Below are 16,413 nucleotides of genomic sequence, written 5' to 3'. Positions count from 1 at the left end.
CACACACACTTACGTGTTAGTCTTACTCTACATGGCATAGTAGGACCATTGGGGACCCCAGCAGGCAGAAAAGGCTTGCCAAGAGGGAGCAGAGCGGCGCTAATTTAGCTTTCAAGAGCAGAGTGCTAATATGACCTGCTAAGTCAGAGTATGGTCATCCATTAAGGCCTGTGAGGAGAGTGAATGCGCAGGCCTCTCTGCCCTGCGTGTGGACTGTTGATTTCATTTGCGAGGGAAAGGGTGCTAATTTAGCCCTGGAAAGTTCAGAGTTAATGTCTGGAACCCTCTCAGATAATTGATCACATTAGCACAATGTGAGGCGAGAGGTGAGGTGGGGTTCACGAACATTCATATACGCACTCAGACCCTTCCTCTGACACAGGAGAGAGGATGAAATAGTACACAAAGCACTTACTCCACACATATGCAATACATTAGCAGACACTCAAGACATCAACTCTGAGATTACAGAGTTCAGCTGCCAGCTGAAATCATCCACTATGATGACATGTTGCACACACATCTTTGTTTGCTGCTGTTTTTGTGTCCCTTTGTTTTGATGTTTCTGTGTCATGTTGCTCACTCCCTGTCCAGGCGTCTGTATTGGCAAGGCCGTATGGACAGGCGTCTGTATCGGACAGGCGTCTGTATCGGACAGGCGTCTGTATCGGACAGGCGTCTGTATCGGACAGGAGTCTGTATCGGACAGGAGTCTCTGTATGGACAGGCCAAATAAACAGCCTGTGACATCAAAGCAGCAGAGAGCCCAGCTCTCGTTCCATACTGCTCATTAACCAGTTACATAGGCCATCACAGATTTCACCATCCCTGCCCGCCCAGACCGGACCAGGCTAGCTCTACCAGCCAAACCATTTCAGACAGCTGTGTCATCCAGCCAGCCAGGCCTACTTACTTCTGTGTGCCCCTCTGTCCTGAGCTGGCATCTCCGGCTGCATCGCTGGGCTGAGTGGTTCTGTCAACACCGCTGTCATCTCTGCCGTATCCTTTGCTGGCCTTGCTGTGGTCGTTGGCCTGGCCTCCTCCTCCTCCTGTCGCATTGCGCTCGTGTCCAGGCGAGGAGTCGAACACTCGGAGATCCCCCTGACCCAGCAGACTGCGGCCGCCACAGTAACAGAAGGCACAGAGCTGCTCACTGAGAGAGGGAGAGAGGGACTGTCAGTTAATTATATATACCCAGTGGGACATTCAGCCATGCATCATGGTCAGTGGCTGGCCGTGAATTACTTCTCTTCAGTTTGGTATGGCATGGTCAGGCGCGAGCAAAGCAAGGGTGCACACACACGTCTATATTTGTGTTGCAATTCCCAACAGTATTCCTTTCTTACAACAAACATCTGTGGGAATTGAAAGTTACACATAGTACGGGCCTTTGATACACATCTACTCAAATCAATAGATTAAGCAACATCCATTCATCCGAGGATCCAAAACAGAGGACCTCGAGCCGCCATAGAGAGAGCGGCAGACAGGCTGGGAGTGAAGGAAAGTAAACCAAGCCAGGCAGATCAGACCAGAGCAGGTTGTACATATTTATCAGGTTGGTTTCTGAGGGAGGAGATGGGTTTGTTAATAAGATCCCTGGAGAGATGCTGCCTGCCTAACTGGTCGGTGCGCCCGCCCCTCTATCCTCCATCACCAGCATCGACAATGCAGTCAGTCTGAAAGATTGATTACAACCTTTAACAGAGTGGCACCTATGACGAGGGGGGGGGGGGGGGGGGTAATGTTCCTGTTCCCACTCCCGGCTGATAACTCAATGTTCTGACACACCGGAGATGCCCCCGTACATGTGTGTATTTGTCCATAAATGAGAATATGGATGCAAGCTGTGGTGTCTACATACTGAATGTGTACTGATGAAGACAGATGGATACATACACCATATATACACAAAAGTATGTGGACACCCCTTCGGCTATCTCAGCCACAGCTGTTGATGACAGGTGTATAACATCGAGCACACAGCCATGCAATCTCCAAAGACAAACATTGGCAGTAGAATGGCCTTACTGAAGAGCTCAGTGACTTTCAACGTGGCACCGTCATAGTATGCCACCCTTCCAACCAGTCAGTTGATCAAATTTCTGCCCTGCTAGAGCTTCCCCGGCACACTATAAGTGAAGTGGAAACGTCTAGGGGCAACAACGGCTCAGCCCCAAAGTAGTAGGTCACACAAGCTCACAGAATGAGACTGCCGAGTGCTGAAGTGCGTAAAAATTGTCTGTCCTTGGTTGCAACACTCACTACAGTGATCCAAACTGCCTCTGGAAGCAAGGTCAGCACAAGAACTGATCTTCGGGAGCTTCATGAAATGGGTTTCCATGGCCGAGCAGCCGCACACAAGCCTAAGATCAGGATGTGCAATGTTAAGCTCGCCGCCATTGGACTGGAGCAGTGAAACACGTTCTCTGGGTTGATGAATCACGCTGCACCACCCATCTGGTAGTTCGACGGACTAATCTGGGTTTGGTGGGTGCCAGGAGAACGCTACCTGCCCGAATGCATAGTGACAACTGTAAAGTTTGGTGGAGGAGAAATAATGGTCTGGGGCTGGTGTTCATGGCTAGGCCCCTTAGTTACAGTGAAGGGTATTCTTAACGCTACAGCATACAATGACATTCTAGACAATTCTGTGCTTCCAACTTTGTCGCAACAGTTTGGGGAAGGCTCTTTCCTGTTTCACTATGTCAACGCCCCCTGTGCACAAAGCAAGGTCCATACAGAAATGGTTTGTCGAGATCGGTGTGGAAGAACTTGACTGGCCTGAACAGAACCCTGACCTCAACTACCTCAAACCTTTGGACTTAATTGGAACACTGACTGCGAGCCAGGTCTAATTGCCCAACATCAGTGCCCGACCTCACTAATGCTCTTGTGGCTGAATGGAAGCAAGTCCCTGCAGCAATGTTCCAACATCTAGTGGAAAGTCTTCCCAAAAGAGTGGTGGCTGTAATAACAGCAAAGGGGGCGACCAACTCCATATACAGTGCATTCGGTAAGTATTCTGACCCCTTGACTTTTTCCACATTTTGTTACGTTACAGTCTTATTCTAAAATTGATTTTTTTTTTTAAATATCTACACACAACACCCCATAATTATTTTACTTTTAGATGTGTGTATGGTTGTGAATTGTTAGATACTACTGCACTGTTGGAGCTAGGAACACAAGCATTTCACTACACCAGCAATAATATCTGCTAAATATGTATATGTGACCAATACAATTAGATTTGATTTCCTAATGACAACGCAAAAACTGCTTTCTTTACATTTTTGAAAATGTATCAAAAAAGAAAAACTGAAAAATCAAGTTTTCAGTGCTCTGGAGCAGGTTTTCATCAAGGATCTCTTTGTACTTTGCATTGTTGATCTCTCCCTCGATCCTGACTAGTCTCCCAGTTCCTGCCACTAAAAAATATTCCCACAGCATGATGCTGCCACCACCGTGCTTCACTGTAGGGATGGTGCCAGGTTTCCTCCAGACTTGACGCTTGGCATTCAGGCCAAAGAGTTCAATCTTGGTTTCATCAGACCAGAGAATTTTGTTTCTCATGGTCTGAATGTCCTTTAGGTGCCTTTTGGCAAACTCCAAGCGGGCTGTCATGTGCCTTTTACTGAGGAGTGTCTTCCGTCTGGCAACTCTACCATAAAGGCCTGATTGGTGGAGTGCTGCAGAGATGGTTGTCCTTCTGGAAGGTTCTCCCATCTCTACATCTCTCTGATGCTCCATTATCGGGTTCTTGGTCCCCTCCCTGACCAAGGCCATTCTCCCCTGATGAATCAGTTTGGCCGGGCAGCAAGCTCTAGGAAGAGTCTTGGTGGTTCCAAACTTCTTTTGTTTGAGAATGATAGAGGCCACTGTGTTCTTGGTTGACCTTCAATGCTGCAGAATTTTTTTGGTACTCTTCCCCAGTTCTGTGCCTCGACACAATCCTCTCGTCTCGGAGCTCTGCGGACAATTCCTTCAACCTCCTGGCTTGGTTTTTGCTCTGACATGCACTGTCAACTGTGGGACCTTATATAGACAGGTGTGTGCCTTTCCAAAACCTGTCCAATCAATTGAATTTACCACAGGTGGACTCCAACCAAGTTGTAGAAACATCTCAAGGATGATAAATGGAAACAGGATGCACTTGAGCTCAATTCCGAGTCTCATAGCAAAGGGTCTGAATACTTATGTAAATACGGTATTTCTGTTTTTCATTTGTAATAAAACTTGCAAAAATGTCTAAAAACCTGTTTTCGCTTTGTCATTAAGGGTTTTTGTGTGTAGATTTATGAGGGGGAAAAAATATTTTATACATTTAAGAACAAGGCTGTAATGTAACAAAATGTGGAAAAAGTGAAGGGGTCTGAATACTTTCCGAATGCACTAATTGCCCATGATTTTGGAATGAGATGGAACAGATGGAACAAGCAGCTGTCCACATACACTACATGACCAAAAGTATCACATGAATCAACATACACAGTACATAAACACAGATCCACCCCCCATAGCCATGACTTGCTGTGATGGAACTCTCAGACTGACCTGCTTTTAACTCCTTTGTTGGTGATAGAACCAGAAAGCTCCGCTGCTTCACCAGTCTGAGGGCTCTGGACCTGGGGAGAAGAGGGCTTCTCTTCCCCCTCCCCTGGTCCTTCAGTGGCCCCCACCTCCACACTCTCCACCGGCTGCTGGGTTGGTGTATCTGATGGTGGATGGAGACACAGGGGACAGGGTTTAGGGGCAGAGAAACATGAATATCTAACCTTAGAATCTCACCAGTATGTTTCCATATAATCCTACCAGTCAAGTATATTTGTGTCAATGGTTGACATGACATTTCAAACCATGCCCTGAAGTAATCACCCATCCAACAAAAGTGATTGAGAATAGGGCCATGAACCCTCTGACTGAAAAAGTTGACTGGTCTTGACTTTTCTTCCATGCAGTTTACTCCAGGTCAGAAACATAAACACACCCTTTGTTAGAGAAAGAGATGGATGGTGGGAATTTGGAGACCATATGCTAGAGCACTGATTGCTGTAAACCCAAGGGGACCCCAGAGGCAGGCTGCCTGTCACATATGACAACAACAACGTCGACAGAACCACCAATGACACACATCAGACAAACAGAGCAGGTTCTTTTTGTTTTTACTATTTGACAAACAAAAAAGTGTTAAACAAATCAAAATATGTTTTATATTTGAGATTCTTCAAAATAGCCACCCTTTGGCTTGATGACAGCTTAGCACACTCTTGGCATTCTCTCAACCAGCTTCATGAGGTAGTCACCTGGAATGCATTTGAATTAACAGGTGTGCCTTGTTAAAAGGTAATTTTTTGAATATCTTTCCTTCTTAAAGCATTTGAGCCAATCTGTTGTTGGGACAACGTAGGGGGGTATACAGAAGATAGCCCTTTTTGGTAAAAGACCAAGTCCATATTATGGAAAGAACAGCTCAAAGAAGCAAAGAGAAACAACTGTCGATCCTTACTTTAAGACATGAAGGTCAGTCAGAGGAAATTTTCAAGAACTTAGAAAGTTTCTTCAAGTGCAGTCGCAAAAACCAACAATCGCTATGATGAATCTGGCTCTCATGAGGACCGCCACAGGAAAGGAAGACCCAGAGTTATCTCTGCTGCAGAGGATAAGTTCATTAGAGTTACCAGCCTCAGAAGTTGCAACCCAAATAAATGCTTCACAGAGTTCAAGTAATAGACAAATCTCAACATCAACTGTTCAGAAGAGACTGTGTGAATCAGGCCTACATGGTCAAATTGCTGCAAAGAAACCACTACTAAAGGACACCAATAATAAGAAGAGACTTGCTTGGGCCAAGACACACAAGCAATTGACATTAGACCAGAGGAAATTTGTCCTTTGGTCTGGAGCAACCGCTCGTGTTTTTGTGAGACGACGGTGTGGGAGAACGGATGATCTCCACGTGTTGTTCCCACCATAAAGCATGGAGTGGTGATGTTATGATGTGGGGGTGCTTTGCTGGTGACACTGTTGGTGATTTATTTAGAATTCAAGGCACACTTAACCAGCATGGCTACCACAGCATTCTGCAGCGATATGCCATCCCATCTGGTTTGGGCTTAGAGGAACTATCATTTGTTTTTCAACAGGACAATGACCCAACACACCTCCAGACTGTGTAATGGCTATTTTACCAAGGAGAGTGATGGAGTGCTGCATCAGATGACCTGGCCTCCACAATCCCCTGACCTCAACCAAATTGAGATGGTTTGGGATGAGTTGGGCCGCAGAGTGAAGGAAAAGCAGCCAACAAGTGCTCAGCATATGTGGGAACTCCTTCAAGACTGTTGGAAAAGCATTCCAGGTGAAGCTTGATGAGAGAGAATGCCAAGAGTGTCAAAGCTGTCATCAAGGCAAAGGGTGGATATTTGAAGAATGTCAAATATAAAATATATTTGGATTTGTTTAACCCTTCTTTGGTTACTACATGATTCCATATGTGTTATTTCATCGCTTTGATGTCTTCACTATTATTCTACAATGTAAAAAATCGTACAAATAAAGAAAAACCCTTGAATGAGTAGGTGTTCCAAAACTTTGGACCGGTAGTTTAGAGTTCCGTGTTCAGGTTTTCAGCAATGTATGAATAACCAATGGCTATGGCGATAGGCTTGAAAGAAATGGTAACGTTACAAGAAAGGAGAGTCAGACAGACACAGGAAGGATAGGTAATAATGTTATGTCATGACCTCGGTGTAGACCCATTTATTCATAGATTGTATGTTCTTGACCTCAGTTGTGCACACCGCACGAAAGGCCAAGACTATTTTAAAGACACATTGTGAGTTAAGTTCCATTTTGATCCAACTAACTGGTGAGAAAGCAGCAAGTATGCTACTACAGAGTCAGCTTTGCAAGAACAGCCATATTGGAACTTTAGAGGCCAGTCTTTAAATGCAATAACAGAATAGTGATTGTGTAACTTGTTATTCAGAATTGGGAACTTCGAACAAAAAAAATCCATACCCATTGTTAAAGCAAGGTAAAATAACAACTCTCACCCCCAGCACGAACGCGCACACACAGCTGAGAACAAACAGCCATTGGCAAAATGAACAGAATCCCTCCAACTATAGAGAGATCGAGGGAGAGGCAGCGAGAGAGAGCAGGAGGGAGGCAGAGAGAGCGGCAGAGAGAGAGGCAGAGAGAGAGGCAGAGTGCGAGAGAGAGAGAGAAAGAGAGAGCGGCATGACATCACTGACATGGACCCCTCCTCCATTAGTGTCACTGTCAGACCACAGACACCATTGTCAGATCAAAGTGTTTCTGGTTTGTTTTTACCAGCAATACTCACTCAAAATAACAGCCCAACAAAATGTACAAATCGTACAGATAGGATTCAAACAGTGCAGAGAAATTAAATGAAACAAACTCAAATGAAATCAACTCTATACAGGTCTTCAATAACTCAACAATAAATAAGATGTCAATTCGGCTCCTAGAAACATCCATTGAATGTTAAAAAAAGAGGATCAAAAGCAAACCTGAGAAAACCAAAGAAATACAACATCAGAAAGAAAACTCAAAACCTTTTTAAAATGTTTTTTTTTGATAACGAATGTAAAACAATTAGAAAACATCTAAGACAAATGTCAAATGAAAAACATAAGCAGCAAAATAACCCAGAGCTACGCTATGAATACTTTGAAACTCTGCCTCAGTGTCTTTAGATATTTTTGTCAGATGTTACTATGGAATACTGAAGTATAATTACAAGCATTTCATAAGTGTCAAAGGCTTTTATTGACAATTACATGAAGTTGATGCAAAGAGTCAATATTTGCAGTGTTGACCCTTCTTTTGCAAGACCTCTGCAATCCGCCCTGGCATGCTGTCAATTAACTTCTGGGCCACATCCTGACTGATGGCAGCCCATTCTTGCATAATCAATGCTTGTCAGTTTGTCAGAATTTGTGGGGTTTTGTTTGTCCACCCGCCTTGAGGATTGACCACAAGTTCTCAATGGGATTAAGGTCTGGGGAGTTTCCTGGCCATGGACCCAAAATATAGATATTTTGTTCCTCGAGCCACTTAGTTATCACTTTTGCCTTATGGCAAGGTGCTCCATCATGCTGGAAAAGGCATTGTTCGCCACCAAACTGTTCCTGGATGGTTGGAAGAAGTTGCTCTCGGAGGATGTGTTGGTACCATTCTTTATTCATGGCTGTGTTCTTAGGCAAAATTGTGAGTGAGCCCACTCCCTTGACTGAGAAACAACCCCACACATGAATGTTCTCAGGATGCTTTACTGTTGGCATGACATAGAACTGATGGTAGCGCTCACCTTGTCTTCACCGGACAAGCTTTTTTCCGGATACCCCAAACAATCGGTAAGGGGATTCATCAGAGAAAATGACTTTACCCCAGTCCTCAGCAAATTCAAAACAAAGAATAAAAACGCATATACAGTGGGGAGAACAAGTATTTGATACACTGCCGATTTTGCAGGTTTTCCTACTTACAAAGCATGTAGAGGTCTGTAATTTTTATCATAGGTACACTTCAACTGTGAGAGACCGAATCTAAAACAAAAATCCAGAAAATCACATTGTATGATTTTTAAGTAATTCATTTGCATTTTATTGCATGACATAAGTATTTGATCACCTACCAACCAGTAAGAATTCCGGCTCACAGACCTGTTAGTTTTTCTTTAAGAAGCCCTCCTGTTCTCCACTCATTACCTGTATTAACTGCACCTGTTTGAACTCGTTACCTGTATAAAAGACACCTGTCCACACACTCAATCAAACAGACTCCAACCTCTCCACAATGGCCAAGACCAGAGAGCTGTGTAAGGACATCAGAGATAACAATTGTAGACCTGCACAAGGCTGGGATGGGCTACAGGACAATAGGCAAGCAGCTTGGTGAGAAGGCAACAACTGTTGGCGCAATTATTAGAAAATGGAAGAAGTTGAAGATGACGGTCAATCACCCTCGGTCTGGGGCTCCATGCAAGATCTCACCTCGTGGGGCATCAATGATCATGAGGAAGATGGGATGAGGGATCATGAGGTGGGATGAGGGATCAGCCCAGAACTACACGGCAGGACCTGGTCAATGACCTAAAGAGAGCAGGACCACAGTCTCAAAGAAAACCATTAGTAACACACTACGCCGTCATGGATTAAAATCCTGCAGCGCACGCAAGGTCCCCCTGCTCAAGCCAGCGCATGTCCAGGCCCATCTGAAGTTTGCCAATGACCATCTAGATGATCCAGAGGAGGAATGGGAGAAGGTCATGTGGTCTGATGAGACAAAAATAGAGCTTTTTGGTCTAAACTCCACTCGCCGTGTTTGGAGGAAGAAGAAGGATGAGTACAACCCCAAGAACACCATCCCAAACGTGAAGCATGGAGGTGGAAACATCATTCTTTGGGGATGCTTTTCTGCAAAGGGGACAGGACGACTGCACCGTATTGAGGGGAGGATGGATGGGGTCATGTATCGCGAGATCTTGGCCAACAACCTCCTTCCCTCAGTAAGAGCATTGAAGATGGGTCGTGGCTGGGTCTTCCAGCATGACAACGACCCGAAACACACAGCCAGGGCAACTAAGGAGTGGCTCCGTAAGAAGCGGCTCCGTAAGAAGCATCTCAAGGTCCTGGAGTGGCCTAGCCAGTCTCCAGACCCAATAGAAAATCTTTGGAGGGAGCTGAAAGTCTGTATTGCACAGCGACAGCCCCGAAACCTGAAGGATCTGGACAAGGTCTGTATGGAGGAGTGGGCCAAAATCCCTGCTGTAGTGTGTGCAAACCTGGTCAAGAACTACAGGAAACGTATGATCTCTGTAATTGCAAACAAAGGTTTCTGTACCAAATATTAAGTTCTGCTTTTCTGATGTATCAAATACTTATGTCATGCAATAAAATGCAAATGAATTACTTAAAAATCATACAATGTGATTTTCTGGACTTTTGTTTTAGATTCCGTATCTCACAGTTGAAGTGTACCTATGATAAAAATGACAGACCTCTACATGCTTTGTAAGTAGGAAAACCTGCAAAATCGTCAGTGAATCAAATACTTGTTCTCCCCACTGTATATGCACCCCCTTTGCAATGAAGCCCATAAATAAGATCTGGTGCAACCAATTACCTTCAGAAGTCACATAATTAGTTAAAAAAGTCCACCTGTGTGCAATCTAAGTGTCACATGGTCTGTCACATGATCTCAGTATATATATATACACATATATACACACACACACCTGTTCTGAAAGACCCCAGAGTCTGCAACACCACTAAGCAAGGGCACCACTAAGCAAGGGCACCACCAAGCAAGCTGCACCATGAACACCAAGGAGCTCTCCAAACAGGTCAGGGACAAAGTTGTGGAGAAGAACAGATCAGGGTTGGGTTATAAAAAAATATCTGAAACTTTGAACATTCCACGGAGCACCATTAAATCCATTATAAAAAATAGAAAGAATATGGCACCACAACAAACCTGCCAAGAGAGAGCCGCCCACCAAAACTCACAGACCAGGCAAGGAGGGCATTAATCAGAGGCAACAAAGAGACCAAAGATAACCCTGAAGCGGCAATTGGGGTATCTGTCCATAGGACAACTTTAAGCCGGACACTCCACAGAGCTGGGCTTTACGGAAAAGTGGCCAGAAAAAAATAACAAAGGCGTTTGGTGTTCGCAAAAAGGCATGTAGGGGACTCCCGAAACATATGGAAGAGGTACTGTGGTCAGATGAAACTAAAATTGAGATTTTTGGCCATCAAGGAAAACGCTATGTCTGGCGCAAATACCTCTCATCACCCCGAGAACACCATCCCAACAGTGAAGCACGGTGGCGGCAGCATTATGCTGTGGGGATGTTAATCATCGGCAGGGACTGGAAAACTGGTCAGAATTGAAGGAATGATGGATGGCGCTAAATACAGGGAAATTCTTGAGGGAAACCTGTTTCAGTCTTCCAGAGATTTGAGACTGGGACGGAGGTTCACCTTCCAGCAGGACAATGACCCTAAGCATACTGCTAAAGCAACACTCGAGTGATTTAAGGGGAAACATTTAAATGTCTTGGAATGGCCTAGTCAAAGCCCAGACCTCAACCAAATTGAGAATCTGTGGTATGACTTAACAAGAAGTTTGATGTATAACACATATATTTTCAAAAATGTTAAATATTTTAGTTTAGTATTTTAGAATTTCGCACTCTGCAATCTCACCGGATGTTGGCCAGGTAGGACGCTACCGTCCCACCTGCCCGTAAGAAGTTAAAGATTGCTGTACGCCAGCGGAACCCATCCAACTTGAAGGAGCTGGAGCAGTTTTGCCTTGAAGAATGAGCAAAAATCCCAGTGGCTAGATGTGCCAAGCTTAATGATATACCCCAAGAGACTTGCAGCTGTAATTGCTGCAAAAGGTCGCTCTACAAAGTATTGACTTTGGGAGGGTGAATAGTTATGCACGCAAGTTCTGTTTTTTTGTGTCATTTCTTGTTTGTTCACAATAAAAAATATTTTGCATCTTCAAAGTGGTAGGCATATTGTGTATATCAAATGATACAAATCCTCCAAAAATATATTTTTAATTCCAAGTTGTAAGGCAACAAAATAGGAAAAATGCCAAGGGGGTGAATACTTTCGCAAGCCGCTGTAGCTGAAAATGGCAACATCGGTAACACCCCGATGTGCAAAACCGATGTACATACCTATATAACGTAGGTACATGGCGTAATGACGCCACGTAAAATGTTGCGCTATATGTGCGTCACAGCATTCCTAAACTAGCCCACAATGTCTGCTGTGTGGATCGAGCAGTCAACAAGTCGAGCAGTCATTTGAAAGAGTAACAAATTTCAGCGAGACAACTCAAAGGCAAAATCCATTAAAGCCAAGATAATGGAATTCATTGCCCTTGACAATCAATCGTTCTCTGTCGTGGGTGATGTTGGCTTTCGCCAACTGGTCGAGCACCGGTACACACTACCAAGTGCGCTATTTTTCAGATGTTACCCTACCGGAGTAACACAGTATTAGCATCACTGCTATTAGCTTCACGACATACATACTATGGAATGCCGTTTGGGTCTTTGCGTGTCATAAAAGATACAATAGCACTGTCAAGGCTGAACAAAAAAGTCTGCAAACAAGCAAACACCGGCCACGGACGATGTGTACAATAATAAAGCATAATTTGTTCGACCGCAACTTCTGGGGTAGCTAGTTTTAGCTTGGCACCTAGCTAGCACCAATACAACTAGCCTGAAAACAATGACCAGTAGAACCTGCAGTCATTTTCATTATTCTTAGTGATGATTTAGGAATCCTTGTGAGTAAGTATTAGCTAGGTTGCCACTTGTTGTTCCCCTATTGAAATTGAACTTCAGTTCATGAAAATAAATAGCTAGCCAGCTACTTAACCCTGTTGCCCAAAGCTAACGTTATAAACAGCCAGCTAGCTTCATCTGGCGAGTGAGGCTCAACCGCATCGAGTTATGTGTTGTGAAGCTAGACACAATAATGATCTGGCACAATAGCGGAATTTGAGGTTTGCCTTCAAAATAAAGGTTTGTCATTGACAGTAATGCAAATGAATACAAATAGTAGAATTATGCCATACCTTTATTTTGGAGGCTAACCGCGAAGTCCACTATTGTGGCTAATCCTTATTGTGGCAAGCTTCACATAGATGGTTCGAAACATCAAATTGCATATTCCAAAAAGCAGCATCGAAAGCAAATTTGAGAAAACCAAAGAAATGCAACATCAGAATCAAAACGTTTCTGAAAAATGGTTTGATAACAAATGTAAAACAATTATAAAACACCTAAGACATATGTCAAATGAAAAGCATAAGCAGCAAAACAACCCAGAACTACGCTATGAATACTTTGAAACTCAAACAGTATAAACAAACACTGAAACGCAAGAAATGGAATTATACCAACAAGACACTTGATGAAATTGAAAACGCAATTGACCAAAATCAGTTCTGGGACATGTGGAACAAGCACGACAAAGCCACAAGAATTAGCCATACAATATGTAGGAATTTGGAAAACTTATTTTGATAATCTATATAAAAACATCCCACAAAAAGACTTACAACTAAACCAATTAGAAATTCAAGAAAAAATGAACATCCTAGAACTAAATGAAAAGCTCAAATCTATAAAATCAAAGAAGGCTTGTGGTCTAGATAACATCAGAAATTAAATGCTGAAAAACAGCACACCTGAGTTGCAAAATGCTGTGCTAAAATTGTTCAACATGGTTTAATTTCTGGCTGCTTCCCTGATGTCTGGAACCAGGGGCTCATCTCCAAAATCCACAAAAGTGGAGACAAATCAGACCCCAATAATTACAGGGGAATTTGCGTAAACGGCAACTTGGGAAAGGTTTTCTGTGGCATTTTGAATTAAAGAAATAAAATTCTTCAAGGAAAAAAATGTGATGAGTAAATGTCAAATTGGCTTTCTCCCCAACCATCGCACTACTGACCATATATACACACCTTAGACACACTAATAAACACATCCACCAAAAAAAAGAGGGCAAAATCTTTGCTTGCTTTATTGACTTTTAAAAAAGCATTCGATTCTATTTGGCACGAAGGGCTATTCTACAAAATTCTCCAAAGTGGGCTTGGTGGTAAGGTGTATGACTTAATAAAATGTATGTACACAAAAAACAAGTGTGCAAAAAAAAAAAAAAAAAAAAAAACAAAGAACACAATTCCTTTCACAACGTCGAGGTGTGAGACAAGGCTGCAGTTTGAGTCCAAATCTTTTCAACATTTATATCAATGAATTAGCAGACATGTTGGACCATTCTCCAGCCCCAGGACTCACACAGAGGTAAAATACCTGCTATATATATGCTGATGATTTGGTACTTCTATCACCAACCAAAGAAGGTCTTCAAAAGAACCTTAATATTCTAGAGCAATATTGCCATAATTGGGCCCTGGCAGTAAAAAACAAAAATCATGATTTTCCCCCCAAAAAACAGATGTCAGAAACACAAATATAAATTCACCCTGAACACCACCATAATTGAACACACAAAAAATTACGCATACCTTGGTCTGACCATATCTGCATAGGGAAACTTTAATATGGCAGTGAATGCACTCAAAGAAAAAGCCCGAAGAGCATTATATGCAATAAAAATGAAATTTTTCAATATCAACATCCCAATTAGAATTTGGACCAAAATATTTGACAGTATAATCCTACCAATTGCTCTTTACGGAAGTGAGGTTTGGGGGCCAGTCAAACTGGACTTTAATATGTGGGACAAACATCCAATTGAAGCCCTACATGCAGAATTCTGTTGGAAAAGTCCAGAGAAATACACAAACTAATGCATGTAGGGCAGAATTGGGCCGCTTTCCAGTGGTAATAAAAATACAGAAAAGATCATTAAAATTTTGCCTACATCTCAATTCATGTCCAAATTCAAGTCTGCAATTTAAAGCACTTCAAACCCAAGAGCTGAGTGAGCCCAGAAGCGAGCCCTCTCAGTCAGCTGGTGTTGGACCTAACCAACCAAGCTGACACCAGCACTGCTTCAAAAGAATTCCAATAAACAAAATCATGAACCAATCAAAGGACTCATATTTACAACATTGGAAAAACTAAACAAAATCCCATAGCCGACTAAAATGCTATCTGACCCTAAACAGAGAATATGAACTGGCTGATTATCTCTACTCTGTCAGAGATACGAAGCAGAGACAGATCCTTACCAAGTACAGGCTGAGTGACCACCAATTGGCAATAGAAACTTGCAGACATAAAAAAACATGGCTACCCAAAGAGGAGTGTGTACGTGGTCACTGCACGACAGGGGAGGTAGAAACAGAGATGCACTTTCTCCTTTACTGTGAGAAATATTCCTCACCAAGAGATTCATTATTCACAGAAATGACTACATTTATTCAAAATTTTAACTTACTAAACCCAGAGGAAAAACCAAAAATACTCATGGGCGAAGGAGCAATGGCTCCTCTTGCAGCCAAATATGTATTTGCCTGTCATAGCCTGAGGGACACTGGATAATAACATCTGCATAGTTAATAGTAACTTACTTATTATTACTATTATTGTTATTACTATTGTTGTTATTATTGTTATTTATATAATTGTTGTTTATCATTCCAAATAGTAGTGATGATAATGATAGCAGTGTAATGATGGTGGTGGTAGTAGTAGTAGTAGTAGTAGTAGTAGTAGTAGTAGTAGTAGTAGTAATGATGATGGTAGTTGTAGTACTGATGTAATGGTGAAAACGACAGTTATTTAGTTATAAGTTAGTTATAGTTTCATTTTCCATGTTTAGCTTTTCATATCTATTACATTTATACTATATTGTTGTTATTTTTGTATTTAATTTTGTATTATTATTTACTACCATTTTATATTATTATTTGTTATTGTTTATAATTTTATTACAATGTATATTGTATACATTGTTGCTTTGGCAATATTGACACAATGTTTTTCATGCCAATAAAGCAGCTTGAATTTGAATTTGAGAGAGTGTGCGAGAGAGAGTGTGCGAGAGAGTGTGCGAGAGAGAGAGAGAGAGAGAGAGAGAGAGAGAGAGAGAGAGAGTGTGCGAGAGAGAGAGTGTGCGAGAGAGAGAGTGTGCGAGAGAGAGAGAGAGTGTGCGAGAGAGAGAGAGAGAGAGAGAGAGTGTGCGAGAGAGAGAGAGAGAGTATGCGAGAGAGAGAGAGCGCGAGACAGACAGAGAGAGAGAGAGCGCGAGACATACAGAGAGAGAGAGAGCGCGAGACAGACAGAGAGAGAGCGCGAGACAGACAGAGAGAGAGAGAGCGCGAGACAGACAGAGAGAGAGAGAGCGCGAGACAGACAGAGAGAGAGAGAGCGCGAGACAGACAGAGAGAGAGAGAGCGCGAGACAGACAGAGAGAGAGAGAGCGCGAGACAGACAGAGAGAGAGAGAGCGCGAGACAGACAGAGAGAGAGAGAGCGCGAGACAGACAGAGAGAGAGAGAGCGCGAGACAGACAGAAAGAGAGCGCGAGACAGACAGAGAGAGAGAGAGCGCGAGACAGACAGAGAGAGAGAGAGCGCGAGACAGACAGAGAGAGAGAGAGCGCGAGACAGACAGAGAGAAAGAGAGCGCGAGACAGACAGAGAGAAAGAGAGCGCGAGACAGACAGAGAGAGAGAGAGCGCGAGACAGACAGAGAGAGAGAGAGCGCGAGACAGACAGAGAGAGAGAGAGCGCGAGACAGACAGAGAGAGAGAGAGCGCGAGACAGACAGAGAGAGAGAGAGCGCGAGACAGACAGAGAGAGAGAGAGCGCGAGACAGACAGAGAGAGAGAGAGCGCGAGACAGACAGAGAGAGAGAGAGCGCGAGACAGAC

The 16,413-nt window shown here is 43.3% G+C and overlaps 1 protein-coding gene across 1 annotated transcript in view; it reads right to left on the bottom strand.

Moving 5' to 3' along the window:
• Nucleotides 1-16,413, bottom strand: part of LOC120055304 (histone-lysine N-methyltransferase 2C-like) — a 112,808-nt gene that overhangs the window by 75,339 nt on the left and 21,056 nt on the right. The window contains exons 4-5 of the mRNA XM_039003179.1: nucleotides 4,558-4,717; nucleotides 914-1,153 (exon numbers count right to left, since the gene is read on the bottom strand). Coding sequence (XP_038859107.1) covers nucleotides 914-1,153; nucleotides 4,558-4,717 — 400 coding nt within the window. The remainder of the gene's footprint in view (nucleotides 1-913; nucleotides 1,154-4,557; nucleotides 4,718-16,413) is intronic.

This window comes from Salvelinus namaycush, chromosome 11 (genome assembly GCF_016432855.1).
Source record: "Salvelinus namaycush isolate Seneca chromosome 11, SaNama_1.0, whole genome shotgun sequence".
In the NCBI taxonomy this organism is placed as follows: domain Eukaryota; kingdom Metazoa; phylum Chordata; class Actinopteri; order Salmoniformes; family Salmonidae; genus Salvelinus; species Salvelinus namaycush.
Note: the sequence above shows the minus strand (reverse complement) of the source record. Positions and strands in the feature narration are given on the sequence as shown.